Genomic DNA, 19,336 nt, shown 5'->3' with positions numbered 1-19,336 from the left:
TGAGAAAGCTTACAGGAAAAAAGAAAACAACATCAGACAAACCTCACCAAAAAACTAAGGAAAATTTTCAACTACATCTTTTAATCAAATATGAATGGTTCCAAGCCATTAAATAATGTTGAAAAGACAAACTTTCTAGTTTAAACTCAACTAAATATTCCTGATTTTAAGCCAGTACTCACTGAAGCCAAGGACGTTTTCTTGATTTGTTTCTGCTTCCTGTCTTCACTGCTCCTAAATTCCAAAAGTAAGTCATCCAGTAACTGAGTTCCAACAATCCTAGCACTCAAGTTTTACCATCCTTTTGAAACAGTCCTTTGCATATATAGCGGGGGAAACTTAGTTCCTACAGCAGAACCTTCTCAGGAAAACTCTTAACCACTCAGCATTTCAAACCGGAGTTTAACAGGGTGACTTTTCTACATACAGCAAATTACACCACTTAACTCCTGAAAAGAGTGGAAAGGTTTCAGAAATATTTGAGAACATCTGCGAAAGACAGCTGGGACAAACATACAAATAAATGAAGAATACACCAATTCCATTTATGTTATGAAGATGTTTTCCTTCAACTCATCCAGTCATTTCACATTTGTGAAATCATTTTATTTCAGAGCAAATTCTAAGCTTATAATATTAAGTCTTAAAATGTTACAATATTTACAAGAAAGACGGCAGAGAAAACTTGGTGGTATAAATACCTGCCATTAAAAATGGCAAATTAAATTGTTTTGTCTCTTTGAAGATCCTTGTTCAATACCGAACATAACAAGGAGCCCCAATGGAGAAGGCTCCTTATCCTAAATGCTCTACTGTCATAGCTTTAGCCCCTCAACGTTCTTCTTCAAGTTCAGCTGCTCCTTTTCTTGTCTTCTTTTCTCCAGTTTGAAGGCTAATTTGTTAGCTTTCTTCTCCATTCTTCGTTCCTGTAGAAGAATACCGTTATGTTATTCAAATCTTTAAACTGATGAAGAATAATTTTACAGAAGACAATTTCCACAATCATCCCTCCACCACAAGCTCTTTATACATCTCCCATTTGAGAAAAGCTTTACCTTGCGCTCCTCTTTTATAGCTTGCTTTCTTGCTTTTTTATCTTCTTTGCTTTCATTTTTAGATCGAGGTTGGGTTGACACCTTTGGCAGATCACTGCCATTAATCATCTGCATTCGTTCAACTTGCTTTGCTGTGAGTCCTTTCTTAGGTAAGACATTGAGAGGTATTCCTGTTTTAGAAGATATTTGGATTTGTTTGGGCTGAAATAAAAATAAAATCATACTAAGGTCACTTCCCATTCCTATTAAAAAACAGTTCACTGTTGCCTTTCCCTGTGCTGCTAGCCACAAAGGGGTAAAGCCACTGTGAGAAAAACATTCTATTTTCTGCACTTTATACTTTAGATAGCTCAGGACCCTAGGACTTACCTTTGGTTGATACTTGATAAGCTGTGGATGGTTATATAAATTTGAGTATGTACCTTTAAAAACAAACAAACATGTACCAATAAGGACATTTTCAATTCAGCAAAACATTACTGAGTTCCTACTATATTACCAACTTTGATGTTTTCATATTTCAAAATAACAATGGAGTCTCTCTTCTAAGTATCTTTAAATTGTTTGCAACTTAGTAATGGGAATATTGCTTTTTCCAAATCATTTTCACAAAATAGTACTTTTTCAATAAATTGATGAACTTAATACTTTGAAATTACTATCATACCTTTAGCAGTAAAATGAACACTAAAATACTTACTACAAAGAGATTCACAATCCCACTTCTCTTTGGCTTCTTCAAGAACTACGGTAACAATCTCTTCCTCCTCAGACCCTTCGGGTTCATTCATTAGCAAGTCCTGATCCTCCAGAGGTTCAAGAGTATTCAGTTTTACACAACTTGTAGTTGTTTTTTTGAAAATGAAGAGGCAGGAGGGGAAAAAATAACACCACCCATTATTATACTATGTTACTAAAACTGCACTTCAAGAGCTGTGGAAACAATAGCATTAAAAAAAAAAAATCCTAAAAAAAAATAAATTAAATAAATTAAAAAAAAAAAAAAATCCTAGCTCTCCCCACCCACAACTCTCTCCTCCAGCAGGTTTTGAACATTCATTCCACTGACAGAAGAGATCTTTGCAGGGTTATAACACAATGAACGAGTGTTTTAGGAAACCCATGTTTCCTAAAACATGGTTTTTTTTAAAAGCCTCGAAAAGTATTACCCCATTTGTCTCTCCAAAATCACATAATCCACTCAAAATATGTAGCCCTTGTCCTACTATAGGATCTGCAAATGATAGTGATCATGGAGTATCAGACCTATCCAGCAAATGTAAACACCTCATTAGTTTCTTGCAGAAAAATTACCTCAATATGGATGCTGAGCTGAATCACCAAATATCTGGCTGTAAAGTTATGCTAATATGGCTGGAGAGACAAACTCTTTATCTTTCTATGAGCCATAACTATCAACTTCTCAGAATACTTGGCATTTTAGGAAGATGAAAAAAGAAGAGTATATATAATTAGAGGTCAGATTAACTTTCAGCCAAAGAGGCTAACAGCACCACCTCATTCTCCAAGTCTAATGTGACCTCGCACTCCAACTCTAACCCTCAGCTCTTCTATCATGACTCTTAGGTCAAAGCCATAAAGAAAGTGGTTCTCAGTAGGTTTCCACTCAATGTTATAGTCAGCTTCAGAAGCTTAATATCAAAATGTGAATCAAAGTTTATGGAAAACATACCATTTTCTTAATATAGTTTCTGACTGGGTGATTTTCTAGATTCAGATATTCAGTTACAAACTTTATTTAAAAATGCAAAACAAGTAAAAATAAGGAAAAGTCCATGTACTTCTCTGCCTTCTCTTTGTAGTAGTCATTCAAGACTTCCTCTAAGCGGCTGCTGTCTACTTGAATGGAACCTTCCAATTCAGCATTATCCAGAGCTCCAATTTCATCATCATCATATTGCTCATAAAACTGGAGTAGAGAGAGAAAAGATGCCATGAAAAATAATGTATTAAGACTGTAACATTTAAAATGTTATTTTTACATTACTCTTTTTTTAAGATGTTATTTTTTTAAGTGATCTCTATACCCAAAGTGGGGCTCAACTACCAACTCCAAGATCAAGTCACATGCTCCATCAACTGAGCCAGCCAAACACCCTGATTTTAAATTAATTTTATTTCTACACAATATCTAAGCACTACCATGAGATCATAACTACCATTACAATATTGCCAGCGATTAGCACCATGACAACACAATGTGGCAGACATTCGATCCAGTACTTTAAGACTTACACTTAGATTGAAAATAGGATGCCATTTTTTCTTTAAAGATCTTAGAGAGAGAAAAAGAGTACAGGCGAGGTGAGGGGGCAAGGGAGAGAATCTCAAGCAGACTTCTTGCTGAGGGCAGAGCCCGATGCAGGGCTCAATCCAATCCTGGGATGATGACCTGAGCCAAAATCAAAACTTGGACACTTAAGCAACTGAGCCACCCAGCTGCCCTGTAAATAGGCTGCCATTTAATATCAAAGTGAAAGGCAATTCTGTTCAGCTTGGAGAGCACATGGTAGGTAGAAATCTTTACTTCGGAATATTTTATGAGTGTTTTCAAATTTGTTGATTATGCAAAGTAAAAGACCATTTAACTAAACAATCTCCTTTAACCATACAAATTTCAGGGGTGCCTGCCTGGTTCAGTAGGTAGAACACACAACTCTTGATCTCAGTGTCGTTGAGTTCAAGCCCCACACTGGGCATGGAGCTTACTTAAATAAAAAATAAAAATAAATGTACGAATTTCATTCTTGTTTAAATGATGTTTACTGTATTACTCAAACACCGTTAAGACTAAATAGCAGGTGATGTTGACTCCTGAAGAGTAAAGTTGTTTGTAATAGTTTGCCTACTAGTACTCAGTGAAAAGGTAGAAGTTAGAATCTATTAGATTTACCTTGAATGACACCATTCGCTCGTTCATCATTTACTGAATAGCATGAATTCCTACCATATGCCAGACACCATATTAGACCTTGGGATATGTCAGTGAACAGACACACACACAAAACTGAAAGCAATGGAATTTTGTTTATGCTCAGGCCAATGCTTGAGGAAAACAGCATAATCTTAGGGACTGGAGTCAGAGGTTCAGAATCAAAATGTCAAACCTCTCTAAGGAAGTCCACAGATTCCATCAGCTATCTCTGACCTATATGCATTCTTTCTAGAATTAAAACTGGATGGTTTTATAGTCTGTTTTAATAAGACATAAGCTATTTCTAATGCTTAAAGTTCTGGCTTTGAGTTCTAAGGTCATATGAAATTTACCAGGAATTAGTATTAAAAGGGTCCCTTATTTGGAGACCGACCTTACCTTCTCAAATCTCTCATCATGAAGAGTCAGCTGCTCATTTCTCCTCATGACTGAGGATGTTATAGAATATTCAGTAAAGCGACTTTTCGTTTCCTCTTCCCAGAACAAGTGATTTTCTACAGCCCCAGGAGATTTTCCAGGGACAGACATGGCCTCATCTGATGAGCCCACAGAGCCATAGTTATCGTCATCACTACCTCTTTCCTTCTCATCATCCATATCTTCCCACTCACTGTCATCTTCGGCCTCAGATTTCCTAAAGCCAGAGTCATAAATTAACTGTCAAAACAACTTGAGAAACAACAGAACCAAATGACTTTACACAAGTAAAATTTGAGGGTATTTCAGGGAGGATTTCTGTTTAGGCAGGAACAGCTGTGCTGCTTGACCTGTCTGGTATGGCTGGAAAAGTAATGAACCAGCAATCAGGCAACTTGGACTTTAGCCCCACCTATCGTTGGTTTATAAAGACCTCAAGTCTCACATCTTTTGCTCTAAAATACAAAAATCTAAAACTAAATTCTCTCAAAGGTCTGTTCCAGTTATAACATTCTATAGGTTCCAACTGAAGCAGCAATGGTCAGGTCATCCCTGATTCAAAAGAAACAACACATACTGTATATCTGTTCCCTCTTCTTCTGTTGGCTTATTGGCCTGAAGAATAAAATCATCTTCAAGCAGATTGTCTGGATTATCAAAGTCAAAATCATCATCAAGAGCCGCGATAATGTCAGGATCAAAATCCAGCCGAGGTCCTGGAAGGAAAACAAAAATTGAGCAGTAATTCCCGAGAAAACGTGATTCTTTTATGTAACATAATCTAAATGCCTATTATATGACACATTCTACTTATGTATGGAGGATTAAAAAAAATGATTAAAAACTTCAAGTTTGGTCTAGTGAGGAACAGATAGAGAGGGATAACTATAAGAAAATAATATAGGAAGAAAAATACCTCTGGTATCAGTATCCAATTGTAAAAACTGTTGCACTGCAGATCTGCAACATTAAATTCTATTTACTAAAATTCAAGGTTTTTACCTTGAACATGGCCACTGCTTGATTCACCAGCCTCATTTCATATTAATTCTTACCATTCATTCTAGGCATGCTAAAATGTGGTTTCCTATTCACTTTCTCTCAATTCTGCACATACAGTTTCCTGTTTGGAATATTCTCTCCTCCCTACCCCACCCTCCTCCATCCACCTGCCTAACTTCTACCTAAGAAATCAGCTTAGACATCATTTTCTCCAGGGCACCCTGTCCACTTATTAACTAAAGCATTATTTAATCATTTGTACTTCTTTGTAATTTCTTATTTATTGTCCGCCCTTCCCAACTGATGATATATTCCGAGGTAAGAGATTATACTTTATTCTGGTTTAACCCAAGACCTTATCATCTAGTGGCAACCTAAAAATCTACTGAATGAATTCATGAATGAACACTGGTGGCAAACGTTGGTCAATAATTAAGGCAATTTAAGAGAAAATACCAAACAACACTTCTGTGTCTGTTCTAAAATACAATGTTGATATTGCAAAAAACAAAAAACCCCAAACAATTTTCCAGTGTATCTGAAAACAGATGGTAAAATGGACTTCTATAAAATACATATGCTCTTAGAAGAAATTCTGAAAGCAGATTAAATCTATATGTATGTTAAGACTAGGTATCATCATTTCCTCTGCAAGAGGTTAGGTCAAGGTTAAAAATTCCCCTAGTAGATTTTCAAAACCAACTTTCTTCTCCAAATAGGAACTCCAAAGACTAAAACTCTATCATTACTATGCTTTCCTTTTTGTAAAACACAGATCAAGTCAGTTGAAAAGTTCAAGAAATCAAGCACACCTGAAACAGGAGCTGCTTTATTCAATAATCCAACATCTTCCTCAAACTCTGATGCAAATACTGATGAGGGCAACTTAATTCCCGTGGTCTTGAAAGAGAAATTACACAATGGTTAGATTGAAAAATACTTCTGAATTACTATCCTGGGTTGAAGTATGCCTTCCCGCCCCCCCATTCATGTCTACCCAGAAGCTTAGAATGTGACCTTATTTAGGAACAGAATCCTTGCTGATGTAATTAGTTAAAATGAGGTGACAGTGGATTATGGTGGGCCCAAATTCACAGAGGTGTGTCCCTGTAAGAAAGCTACGTGATGACACAAAGACAGGGGGAGAATGACAAGTGAAGCTGAGAGCAGACTGGAATGACAGATCTACAAGCCAAGGAACACAAGTATTGCTGGCAACCACCAAAAACAAGGAGATACGTGAGAACAATGTTCTTGCTCTGAGCCCCCACAATGGAAGCAACACTACTGAAGGCACACTTTCAGACTTCTGGCCTCCAGAGCTGTGAGAGAATAAATTTGTTGTTTTAAGCCACCCAGTGGTAAGGTGTGGTAATTTGTTATGGCAGTCCTAGGAAAACTAATACAACGACGTCCTGCCTTCTGGCTCACTTGTACTCCAGTTAAATATTTGAAACCTGTATATTCTATCGTCCTCTCACAAGCAGCTTCTTAAGAATACTTCACAAAGCCTCCTCCAGCATATTATTCCATTTAATCTTCGTGAGATATCAGCAAACTGTAGTCAACAAAAGCTAAGAAAGGTCAAATGCCATACCGGCTTCCAACTAGTCTTTAAGTGAGGTTCTGGGATTCAAATCCAGGTTTGGTAATGCCACTCTCAAGTTTCAAAATTTAATCTTTCCTTTCTTAAACTGAGATAACATGCCAATCTCTGATAATGGCACAGCATGCCTCTGAACTGGCTATCTTAAATCTTGGGGTGGTCATAAATCACTTCTTTCCATCCCTATAGCTCTTTGAACTCTCTTGTATACTGTGATTTCACATCAGTCTTTTGGGCACCATCTTACGGTTAACCAAGACACATTACCACTGCTTAGGTAGTACACACTTAACCCAACCTTCATATCACTTCCAAGTTAAAACTCCTTTAGTATTTCATAATGTGACTTTCCTGAACTTAGAAGAGGTTTTGATTTTTCACTCCTGATTTACAAGGTAAGATCAAAGCCTACTACTCTATATATCCAAATTCATTACTTAATAATATGACCTCTTTGTAAATCATATCCCATTCCTCACATCATGGAATAATTCAAAGTAATTTATGAAGTACACACATGCCAGACACTATGATCCATACTACTACCTATGTCCCTTCTGACTGGAATGCTTCCTTCCTCTATCTTCAATACAACCCACCCTTCAGTGCCCAGTTCAGTTCCTCCCTCCTCCATGAAGCTCTTCTGGAACTTTCCTTGGGTGAAATCTCTATTCTTCACACCATACACAATATATCTCAACATGTGCTGGCACATATTATCTAACCGGTCCTTATGCTTTAGTTTGAGCTTTTTGACCAATTACCAATGTGAGGGTCACCACATGCTATCTGTCTCTTGTACCTCACCAACTACCTCTTCCCTAGTCTAGCAGCAGGCACAAAGCTGAGATGTATGTGCTTGTTGGCTCGTGGAGTATGCGGAATTGGAAGCCTCTGGGAAGTATGAGTCAAAAGCTACACAGAGGAGCACACACCAGCCAACTTAGCTTCCAAAGTGTTCCTGGTGGCATAAGCAAAGGAAAAAAACTACTTTTCTGCCATACTGTCCTTTTTTAAAATAAAAAACGAAACGAAACAAAAAACAAAACTTTATTGAGACAGAATGAACGTACAATTCAGCCACGTAAAGTGCACAATTTAATGATTTGGGGTATATTATGCTACTTATTAAAAATTATAAAATACACACGTGATTTTGTTTTTTGAGACAATAAGAGAACACGAGCGGGGAGGGAAGCAGCAGAGGAAGAGACAGAATCCCAAGCAGCTCCATGCTCAGTGAGTAGCTTAATGTGGGCTTTATCTCACAACCTTGAGATCATGCCCCGAGCCTGAGCCGACATCAAGTTAGACACTTAACTGACTGCGCCACCCAGGCACCCCACTGTTTTGCTTTGTTTTAAAGAAACTCTGTGATGGGACCCCTGGGTAGCTCAGTGGTTGAGCATCTGCCTTCCGGCTCAGGGCATGTTCCCAGGATCTGGGATCAAGTCCCGCATCGGGGTCCTTATGGAGCCTGCTTCTCCCTCTGCCTATGTCTCTGCATCTCTCTGTGTGTCTCTTGTGAATAAATGAACAAAATCCTTAAAACAAACTAACTCTGTGATTATTTAACCGCGGAATGTGGTTAAAAAAAAGGGAGGATCAGCTTGTGTTCAGTGAATTTACCTTTGGAGAGCTTTTAAATCTTGAAAAACAGTCAAAGAATCACACAATTAGGTTAGATAGTAACTTTTTAAAAAAAGAAATGTGTATGTATACTTCTTCTGCAGTAGCTCTGAACTCTGTTGAGTTTGCCCAGCTGCTTTCTACCATGGCAATATCTGCTTTCTTTCAAGTGACAATTGGGCTGCTTAAGCAGAACTACTCTGTAGTGCTTTTGTTTCTAGGGTTTATTCAATTATTTCTAGTTTACTCAATTTCAGTGGTTTTAAAGTCAAAAAAGCACATGGGACTTATCCATATTTTTGCATCATGCTACAGAAAGCAGATGGCATTTTTGTTTTTAAACATAATAACATAATTCACTCACCCTTACAAACATCACTGAAGTGTCCATTTAAGAGCCTTATTCTATCAAAAAGCCAATTAGATAGATTACTTTTGCCCAAAATAAATTAAGGATTAAGAGCTAAGTTTTCAAAAACTAATCTCTCTCTTTTTTTTTTAAGATTTTATTTATTTATTCATGAGAGAGAGAGAGAGAGGGGCAGAGACACAGGCAGAGGGAGAAGCAGGCTCCATACAGGGAGCCCGACGCGGGACTCGACCCCAGGTCTCCAGGATCAGGCCCTGGGCCAAAGGCAGTGCTAAACCGCTGAGCCATCCAGGTTGCCCAAAAACTAATCTCTTAAAAGCCAATACAATTCAGCCAGAAGAATCTGAGAACCTTATTAAGACTCTTCTCCCTAAGATAAAGCTGAATAACTACCGGAACCCCCTCGCTCTCTCCCTGAGAAATGGAAGGAGCTGAGGCACTAAGATACATACCTTACTCCAGATAGTATTGCCTTGGGAAAGAAGAGTAGAAGAGCACCTGGGTGGCTCAGTGGTTGAGCATCTGCTTCTGGCTCAGGTCGTGATCCTCAGGTTCTGGGATGGAGTCCTGGGATAAGTTCCCCACAGGGAGCCTGCCTCTCTCTCTGCCTATGTCTCTTGTCTCTCTCATGAATAAATTAAAAAATGTTAAAAAAAAAAAAAAGTAAAAGTAGAGTACAGAAGCTGGTTGTTATGACAGAGATGTAGGAGTGGGGTATGCAGCCTTACAAGAGAGCTACAATCTAGGAAATGAATGAACAGCTCCACTCACTACCTTCCTTTGGGATAATACCTTAAAGCTAACCCTTCTGACTCTCCTTAAGCAACAAACTATAGACTGGAGGAGCTATGATTACACTTCCCCAAGGAAAAGAATGCCTAGACCATGAGAGGAGTAGAGAATGAGAAGGAGAAATTGGCATCCTTTTTAGCTCTTCTTATTTGTTAATAAACCCAATAAATGAGTGTCATTTTTTAAAGTGCCAGGTGATATCAAGTTCACAGGAAAACTTACTGTATACTAATACTAAATAAAATGAAAAAGGCATAAGACACGGGCATCTTTAATATAAATGGGGAAAATTAAATTAGTGGTGCTAATTTCATGTAAGTATGTACTCTCATTTACACTTAAAAAATTAAAGTGGACTGCATTTGTTGAGAAGAGTAACAGGAACTTCATTACAATCTACTGCTTCGCTTCTCTTATGTTAGCCTGCAGCTTTTTACAACTGTTAAAGATCTGAACATTCTGCAAAGATTAAGTTCTACCTTAGAAGACAGTTTATGACATTGAATAGTTGCTAACATATATGATGTGAGCCACTTTTCTTCTATTGAAAGATGTTATCTAGCACGACTACAACTATTAATCAAAGTTCTAACCCCATCAAAGGTGGTTATTTTTTTAAAGACTTATTTGAGAGAGAGCATGCATGAGCACATGCACATGAGCAGGAGGAGGAGACGGAGAGAGAGTACTAAGCAGGTTCTAGAGCCTGACTTGAGGCTTGATCTCACAACCCTGGGATCACGACTTGAGCTGAAACCAAGAGTCAAGACGCTTAACCAACTGAACTACCTAGACACCCCAAAAGCACCTATTTTTGACAGATTCCACCAAAAAAAACAGGCAGCCTACCCTCTCCTGATGGACATACCTGCACACACATATATAATTTTAAGTAGGGCATGGCTTATTTTTGTGTTCTTAAGACTGATACCATTTCTTGCCTCAGTTATCTTGATTTATAAGTGATTTCTTCACTTGCTCCCAAATACATTGATAAAAAAAGTCTTACTGAAATTACTAAAGTTTCCTCTTTTTCGTCTCTTCTGTTGGGTGCACTGATGGTACTTGTGGGAATAAGCTCTGAGGGCCCAGATGGTTCCTTAAGGTGCTGCAGATAGTCATAGTCATCATCAAAGAACACGCCATACTTCCTCTGTTCTGCTCGCCTTTCTTCATCATTTACCTAGGATGATATACAAAATGGAATTAGTACCTCTTCCAAGCATAAGCCACAGGAACCTTCTAGTGAACACAGCTTTCAGAATAGGACACAGATGTCATGTGAACATTTGGCTGACAAGAATGAGACAAAGAATTCTTGACAAACTCAAACAAAACACCCCAAAGCCCCACAGCTTCTAACCCTGAGTGCTATATAAAATTTAAATGGAATGAAAACAATTCCTGATTCTATTAGACAGTTCCGTGCAACAATTCAAGCAAAGATAGGAAAAAAAGAAAAGTGTTGGTGAGGATGTGGAAAAAAAGGAACCCATGTGCACTAATGCTAGGAATATAAACTGGTGAAGTCACTGTGGATAACAGAACGGAAGTTCCTCAAAAAACTAAAAATAGGAATAACATACAATCCAATAACTATTCATCCAAAGAAAATGAAAACACTGATTTATAAAATATATAGATTCCTATGTTTACTGCAGCATTACTTACAACAGCCAAGATATGAAAGCAACCCAGGTATCCAATGACAGATGAATGAATAAAGAAGATGCAGTACACACATGATGGAATATTACTCAGCCATCAAAGAGTGAGATCTTGCCATTTGCAACATAGATGGACCTAGAGGGTGCTATGCTCATTAAAGTAAGTCGGAGAAAAACAAATACCATATAATTTCATTCATATGTGGAATCTAAAAAAGGAAGAAACAAGCAGAAACATCTGCAAATACAGAAAACAAAACTGATGGCTGCCAGAGGGGAGATGGTGGGGATAGGCAAAATGAGTGGAAGGGAGTAGGAGATACAGGCTTCCAGTTATGGAAAGAATAAGTCATGAAAATAAGAGGTATAGCATAGGGAATATAGCCAATGGTATTATAATAGCATTGCAGAGTGACAGTAACTACAGTTGCAGTGAGCACAATGTAACACACAGACTTGTCAAATCACTACACTGTTCACCTGAAATTAGTGTAACACTGTATATCTAGCTCTTCTTCAATTAAAAAAAATTCAAGCCAAGAAATACACATTGTTTCATCATGTACTTAGGAGGGTTAACAGACTAAAGGGCCTTGAAAATCAAGTACAATTTCTTGTATTTATATGCCAAAAAACTTCTCAACATACAACACAAACAGGCTTTCCTAAAAAGCTAACAATGGTTAAAGTTCCCCAAGACTTCCTTTAAAATTTGCCCATACTTACACTCTGACAATTATCAAATCAACATTTTCAAGGCTTCCTGGCATTTTCTTTCTTTTTTTTTTAAAGATGTTATTTATTCATGAGAGACACAGGCAGAGGGAGAAGCAGGCTCCATGCAGGGAGCCTGATGTGGGACTCGATCCTGGGACCACGGGATCACGCCCTGAGCCAAAGGCAGAGGCTCAACCACTGAGCCACCCAGCGTCCCGCTTCCTGGCATTTTCTAAAGCTAATTCATGAGTTCTAATGTTTTACACTTCGTGAGATGCGTGCTGAGGAGGCAAAACAGGAGTTTGTGGTTTTGAAATGATAGGATCTTAGGGAAAGAAAGCAGAGATATGTCCTAAATAATATCATGCAGCACTGTAGCTGGTTTAGTAAATATTTACTGTTACTGTTACAAGATTTGCTCATTAAAATACCTCAAAAAAGGTGTTCTTCCCTCTCAATCCAATATACAAGACAAAAAAATCAGCACATTTACTGAAAATTAAGTCATCAATTTTGTTTCCCAGAAAAATCACAGTTGTTGGATAAACAGCAGCTGTCCAACAATTTATTTAGAAGCTATGCACAGTCCACCTGCAAACTTATCGGCTGAAGAACAGAACCTACTTTCTGTGTGGGTAACAGAACTCTCTGGGGTGCAGTCTCATCTGCTGCTAAAGGATCTCGTTGACTCCGGTGGACCAGGTGAAAAGATACAGCTTTCTTCTTTTCTATAAAAGGCTTTTTCTTCCTGTGAGGCTTCAAAGGAACAGAATGAGAACAAGCCATGAGAACAAAAATAAACAAACAAAAGGCAGCAACAAAACCATACTCCATATACGAACCTTCAGTAAGTTATGTGAAGGATCAAAAGGTTTTTAAAACTTCTATCTCTGTAGTAGGCAACATCAACAGTGTTCAACAAAACCTGTACTTACCTTCCTGCAATGTACATTTGAAGGCACTTTTACTCTGTGCCAAACTTCGTTATGGCCGCTGAGAATACAGCAATGAGAAGGTCAGAGTCCCTCCCTATTCTTACCAAGCAAATCATCCAAAACAAAAGGTTTTAAGAAAATAAAACGGTGATATGCAAATGACTGAAAATTACTTTAGTCTGCAGGGTCAGAGGAGGTCCCTGACAGGTTGAACCAGAATGACAAACAGCCTGCCACAGGAAAATCTGGGAAAAGACCGTTTCAAGCAAGTTACGCACCTGTTGCACCTATTAAATGAAACCTGGACTACACAGCTCAAGTTAAGTAAGATCCATCATCTCTTTCTACACTCTTACTACCCTCCCCAACCTTGGCTTTCCAACCTGAGAAAGCATCATCCCAGGTTTTGGCCCAACCTTAGGCTCTCCCTCAAGCTCCCTATGCCCAGAGCAAACACAAGATGAGCAGACAGACAACTGCCACTCCAACATCTTTAGAACCCAGCCAACTCTCCCTCCTCCCGATTGCAAGAAGCCCAGGAGGGAGTGTCTGTGTCCAGCGCTGACATGGTTTCTAGGCCCCTCCGGAGAAAGGGAAAGCCACTCTCTCTTCTTCCCACTCCCCAGCGACGCTCGGCTGTGGGAGACGCCTTCTGAACTGCAAAGGATGCCCAGAGGGGAGAGGGCGATCAGCCCGGGGCCCTGGGCCGCAAGCCGCCTCCCGCACCTTCGGGCCAGCCCTCCCGGTTCCTGCCCTCAGTCGCCACTGGCACTCGAGCAACCAGCCTGGCGCCGCCAAAACCAGAGCGCCCCGTCCCCGAGACAACGAGGCCTGCTCACCATGTTGCAGCCGCGCGGCGCTCACCCGGAGGAGGAGGATGACAGCACTCTCCGAGCCCCGGGGAAGCGACTCCGCAGCACACGGAAGCCGGCGAGGCCCCGCTCCCAGCCGCGTCCCCAGGCCGCTCCACACGTGCAACCCCGGAATCCGGACCGGAAGTAAGGCGCGGACCGTGGAAAGGGGCCAATCGCCGAAGAGCTGAAGGGGCCGCGGCCGGAAGTTACCAGAGCTCGCTCGGCCCAACGATCGCGAGAAGCTGTCGGGAGGCGGGGCTGTTGTCCCCGGGAGGGCGGGGCTTTTCCGGCCAAAATTAAGCGAACTGGGAAAGCGAGTCGTAGGCGCGTTTGTGGCCGTGAGGCGCGAAAGAGGGGTTGGTGTTCCTGGGGGAACTTGCTTTTGTAGCGCCCTCTACTGAGAACAGACGTGACATCTAGTTATCCCCAGGACAGTTGTATCCCCTGCCTATTCCCGAGCGCGACTCACACGCCCACACACCTTAGGACGGTGTCCACCCTCCCGCGTCCCTGGGGTTTCCGGTTCCGTGTCTGAGGGGCTGGCGCGGAGTTGGTTGCCTTAGCAACGGAAGGTCGGGCCCCCGCTCTTCGGGGCTGCCTCCTGCCTGATCAGGTCTTCGTTCCAAGGTCCGGTGAACAAAACCCTTGACAATCTGTTGACAGTAGAAGCATTTGAACTGATAGATTTGGAATCTCTTCGGTGTTTACATACCTTGTAAGGAGGTTATGTGAAATGTTTATTTTCTTCCAAGTCGTCCGTCAAATGTTTTAACGTGTAAACAGAGAGGCTATCATCACACCTGCTTGGGAGGATTTCAGGCAGGTGCTGGCACATTCTCACAGCTTTTCCTGGGAACGCACTCATGGTTTTATCCGCAGATCTTTCCTCAAATTGGTGTTTCCCCTTCCCAATCTCTGGCGTCTTTACAACGTCTGAGTTATCTTGGATTGTCTTTATGTCCCCCTATTACCTCTATAAATATTTGTGGAATATCACTCCTTTATTACAATAAAACTTAAACGACCAATTTAGAGGAGGGCCACAGAAATTGTCTTGGGATAATGCTTCGTAACACAGGATACTTAACACTCCTACGTGCAGGACGTTCAATATAAGCTTCAAGAGGGCAGGTTTTGTTTTGTTTTGATCTGTTTTATTTACTACTGTGTCTCTCTTTCTTCAGGTCCTAGAACAGTGCCTGGCACATATACTCAATAAATATTTGTTTCAATGAATTAATGTGCTGGCTCTTTACTTGAATTATTCCACGTCTTCCTTACCAAACACTATGAGAGGCACTATTATTATTTTCATTATCTTACAAATACTAAAACCGAGGTACAGGAAAGTTGAGTAACATTCTCAAGTTCACACAGATATTCAACGGCAGAGAATGGATTCATTTATTTTATTTATTTTTTATTTTTTTTTTACCACCAATAAACAAGGATTTATTTGGAAATTTCCAACCTGCCAGAAGTGGCACTTGCCAAGCCCTGGGGTCCACCCTCCTACCAAGCTCCAAGGGGCAACACGGTCCTCCCCACCTCCCCCCTCACACCCCCCGCCCTCCACCGTGTGGAGCACACACCCGTGTACCTCAGGCCATGCCAGAGAACTGCAGTCCCCTCCGAGGAGGCTCCACCACCTTGGGCTCCTGAGCTAGGGTGACAGCCCTCTGGCATCCGAGGAGATGATGGTGGCCAGAGCCGCTTGCATAGATTGAGGAAAGAAAATACGGAAGGAGGCACCAAACAGGACTCCCTGAAAACCCCAACTTACCCCTGTACAAAAAAGTGGCTCCCGCATAGAAAAACCTGCTTCCCACATAGTGCAAATACCCAAAGGAAAGGAAAAAACCGGCAGCAAGGCTGGGCTGGTAGGAATGGCGAAGAACTTTGGTTTAGAAAGGCTAGGAAGAGTGTGAGCTGTGCTCCTCTTCCTCACCCAGCTCCCCAGAGCCAGCTCTCACACTGGCCCCAAGGAGGTCTGTAAACAAGCAAAGCCAGCAGGCCTGGTTCTGAAATGTCTCCATGCCAATGTCAAAGTACAGCCTCCAGCGGACCTACTTGGGCCTGCCTGCCTGCAGGGAGCAGAGGAGGCATCTCTTGTGAACCCATTTAAAGCCAAAGTATGAAGTAAGTATAAGGCTTTGGGGACCAAAGCAACAAAGAATCCTATCACTACATTTATGAAACTATAGCTGGGGAGCATGGGGTAACAGGACAGAGCCCTCACCCCATACTTAGCCTATGTGTCTGTGGTCCCAGAGAGTGGTCCCCTTCCAGGCAGAGGAGGAGTTCCCTGAGCGGTTAGGTCAAGCGGATTCCCAGCACCTGTTCCAGTTCTTGCCTTTGCTGCTGCACCTTGGCAAAGATGTGCTTCCCCACTGCTTCCTGGGCCCAGGGCTGGTGGTAGAAAGCAGCTCGTCTCTCCTCCTCAGGATTCCCAATCACATCAGTGATGATCTTGAGGTCTCGGCGCTGAGAACAGAGCCATTCCTGGATGAAGTCCTGAGGGTTCGTGCTAAAGCTGAGCATGAAATCCCTCTGGGTCTTCAGCTGGTTGATGGACTCAATGGTCTCATGGATCTCGACATCGAGGGAGGCAATCTCCTGCTGATTGGTGGTAGAGGCCAGAAAATTGCTCATCTGGGCCTTGAGTGGGTCGTCTACCTCCACATCAATGTCGTAGCATGCTGTCTTCTTCTGGTTGTTAGGGTCTACGCTAATGACATGGTTGATGACAATGGGGTCTGGATGCTGCAGCAACCCAGCCAGCTTCATGGGAATCTCAGAGAAACGAAGTCGGCCACAACTGAAGATCTGGCGGAAGTAACGGTTGCAATTGATGTACTCGTGCTCGTGCCCGTCCTGCAGTTGGTTGTGTTTGATATAAAGCCAAAGAGCCTGCATGATGGCCGCCCTTGTCTGTGTGTGCACCCCCAGCAGCCTTGCCAGTCGGGGGTCCAACTTGTACTGGGGAGGCTGATGATCTAGCATGAGCAGGAGGGTGCACTTGACGTTGAGGTCTCCAGGCCGTTTGACCTGGAGGCCATCAGTCTCCTGGGTGGTGGGCATCCAGTGCCACTCTACCAGGTGGTTGTCAGGCCCGTATAACTCTTTGTCCAGCTCAATGACGAGGCTCTTAAAGAATGAAGAAAACTTCCTCTTCTGTTTGCCAGGATCATCCAGCAGTTTTCCCTCCACTCGGAGTTCCCAGGAAGCCACCTTGTCCCCTGCAGGGGTTCCCCCAGGGGGCCCCGCGGTGCCCGCAGTATTGCCTTCTGCCTTGCTGGGACTGAACGTATTGGAAGTATAGATGCGCAGCTTCCGTTTTTGCGTCAGAGGCTTTTTGATGGCCAGAGAATGGATTTAAACGTGAGTCTGACTAGAGCCTGACCACTTAACCATATTGCTTGTTTTTTTTTTTTAAGTTTAAGCAATATTCTTTTACTATATATATTTACTGATCTAATACTAACATTAACACACTGTATTCACTGTATTTGTTACGTCATTTAATTCCTTTGATAAACGTGTACTTAGATGACAATTAGCCTATCTTATAGAGGCTGAAGTTCAGAGTATTGAAGTGGCTTGCCTAAGATCACACAATAAAAGGAAAGTTTAGATGTGTAGCCCATCAGTCTGGTTAGGAAGGCTATATCCTTAACCATGTGCTGCACTGCCTCCATATGGCAGGGAACCAGCCAGAAAATTCTATCCATCCCACCTTTTTAAATATCCAAAGGTATCGCCTCATTAACGCTTTTATCAAATTTATCATTTTTAGTACTCCTATCCAATCATATCATTTCTCTGTATAAAACCTTGAAATGTCTACCTTCTGGCCTCAGGATAAAGTCCAAACTCATTTGCATGGCCCCAACAGTTTCTATCATTTGGCCTGTATCCACCAACTTAGCATCATATCTCCTTATCCCCCACCATTCTGATAGGGCACCATTCTGACTCAGCCCTATCAGAATGCAGTTCCCTAATATACCTAAAAGAGATCGACTTTGCAATGCTCATCTAAAAATCTCTTGCTCTTGCCTCCCTGTTCTTCAAGTGTTAGCCTAGCCATTTCTGCCTCTAGGAAACTTACGCTCCTCAAAACTAGGGCCCAACCCAGATGCTCTCGCTGTATGCTGTAATTAGCCTACGCAGTTATACCAATTGTAAAGCCATACTATTTTCATCTGTCTTTAGACTCAAACTGAAATAACCAACTTGAGGTCAAGAATTTTTGTCTTGCCTAATTTACTTCCCTTAGGGCATAGCATAGCAAGGACTTATTAATAATTGTACTGTTCAAAGCACTTTACATATATTTACTCTTTAAATTCCTAAAGAAGGATTTAAGAGATTTACTACCGTTATCCTTTTGTTATATATAGATCAGAGACTGAGGAACAGTTAAGTGGAGTTTTGCCCGAGAGCACAAAGCCATTAAGGGATGCAGCCAAAATGTGAACTCAGGTGTAGTTTGAGAGTCACACCCTTAACCATTACAATATACCCCATCTCAAAAAGCCAACACATATGGTGAGCTAACATGTGTTTGAGCCTGTTCTGAATACTTGATATATATTAACTCATTTAATATGTGTTGAATACAGTCTCTAGAACAATGCATTCATTAAAATGGTATATATACAAAACCCTGGCTCGTCTTAACATAGAAAAACATTTCCTAGAATTAAAATCACCCATAACTGGAATATTATAGTAATGATAATTAATTGAAACCATACTTCTAGAATATTATTAGTATGTTCTAATAAATGGCATCCATTTCAAAATGATTAAACAGAATTTTAATAAATTCATTTTAATTAAGTTGATTTTAATTCCCGATTTAGTCTAGGCTTTGAAAACTTTTGTATTTTCCGTGTGAAATGAATTTGCCTTTTGAAACCATGTTTACCATCTTAGCACCATTTATGTCACATTCAGCAGTGGTTCTCCATCAGTATTGCTCAAGGACCCCCAGACCAGGAAACCAATGTACACAAAAGTGGAGTAAACTTGCTTAAATATAGCCAAGCTAACTAGACACTAAAGCAGTAACTCTAGAAATTATAAATTATATGCTTGACAATATTAATAGAGCTTATGGAGCTAGTTAATTTATAAAAAGGGAAAGAGCATCAAGATGGATGTAGCAGGATGTTCAATCGAGAATAATAAAGCAATTACAATTCCACTAGTAAGGGATTAGTTGAAAAAAATTTATACTGTGGTCTATTGTGAAGTTGTTCTAAGGAAGAGGCAGTTTGACACACACAGTCCCTTAGCCAGAAAAAAAAGCAGACCATAGAACACCGTGA

The 19,336-nt window shown here is 40.9% G+C and overlaps 1 protein-coding gene, 1 long non-coding RNA gene and 1 pseudogene across 2 annotated transcripts; 1 reads left to right on the top strand and 2 right to left on the bottom strand.

Annotated features, from left to right (window-relative positions):
• The first annotated feature begins 2 nt into the window (after window positions 1-2).
• Window positions 3-3,820, top strand: LOC144312749 (uncharacterized). The gene is made up of 2 exons (XR_013378328.1): window positions 3-247; window positions 2,879-3,820. It is a non-coding gene; the product is annotated as an uncharacterized LOC144312749 (long non-coding RNA).
• Window positions 585-14,163, bottom strand: LTV1 (LTV1 ribosome biogenesis factor). The gene is made up of 11 exons (XM_077895622.1): window positions 13,986-14,163; window positions 12,836-12,967; window positions 10,837-11,010; window positions 6,243-6,330; window positions 5,006-5,144; window positions 4,390-4,645; window positions 2,858-2,985; window positions 1,756-1,895; window positions 1,425-1,477; window positions 1,056-1,256; window positions 585-926 (listed from the first exon to the last, which is right to left on the bottom strand). The coding sequence occupies exons 1-11, from the start codon at window positions 13,986-13,988 to the stop codon at window positions 816-818; spliced, it is 1,425 nt and encodes a 474-aa protein (XP_077751748.1). The 5' UTR covers window positions 13,989-14,163; the 3' UTR covers window positions 585-815.
• A 1,560-nt stretch (window positions 14,164-15,723) lies between these two features.
• LOC144311207 (SWI/SNF-related matrix-associated actin-dependent regulator of chromatin subfamily D member 2 pseudogene) lies at window positions 15,724-17,375 on the bottom strand (annotated as a pseudogene).
• Window positions 17,376-19,336: the final 1,961 nt, after the last annotated feature.

Source organism: Canis aureus, chromosome 1 (genome assembly GCF_053574225.1).
Source record: "Canis aureus isolate CA01 chromosome 1, VMU_Caureus_v.1.0, whole genome shotgun sequence".
In the NCBI taxonomy this organism is placed as follows: Eukaryota; Metazoa; Chordata; class Mammalia; order Carnivora; family Canidae; genus Canis; species Canis aureus.
The sequence above is the reverse complement of the archived record's forward strand: the minus strand, read 5'-3'. Positions and strand labels throughout refer to the sequence as shown.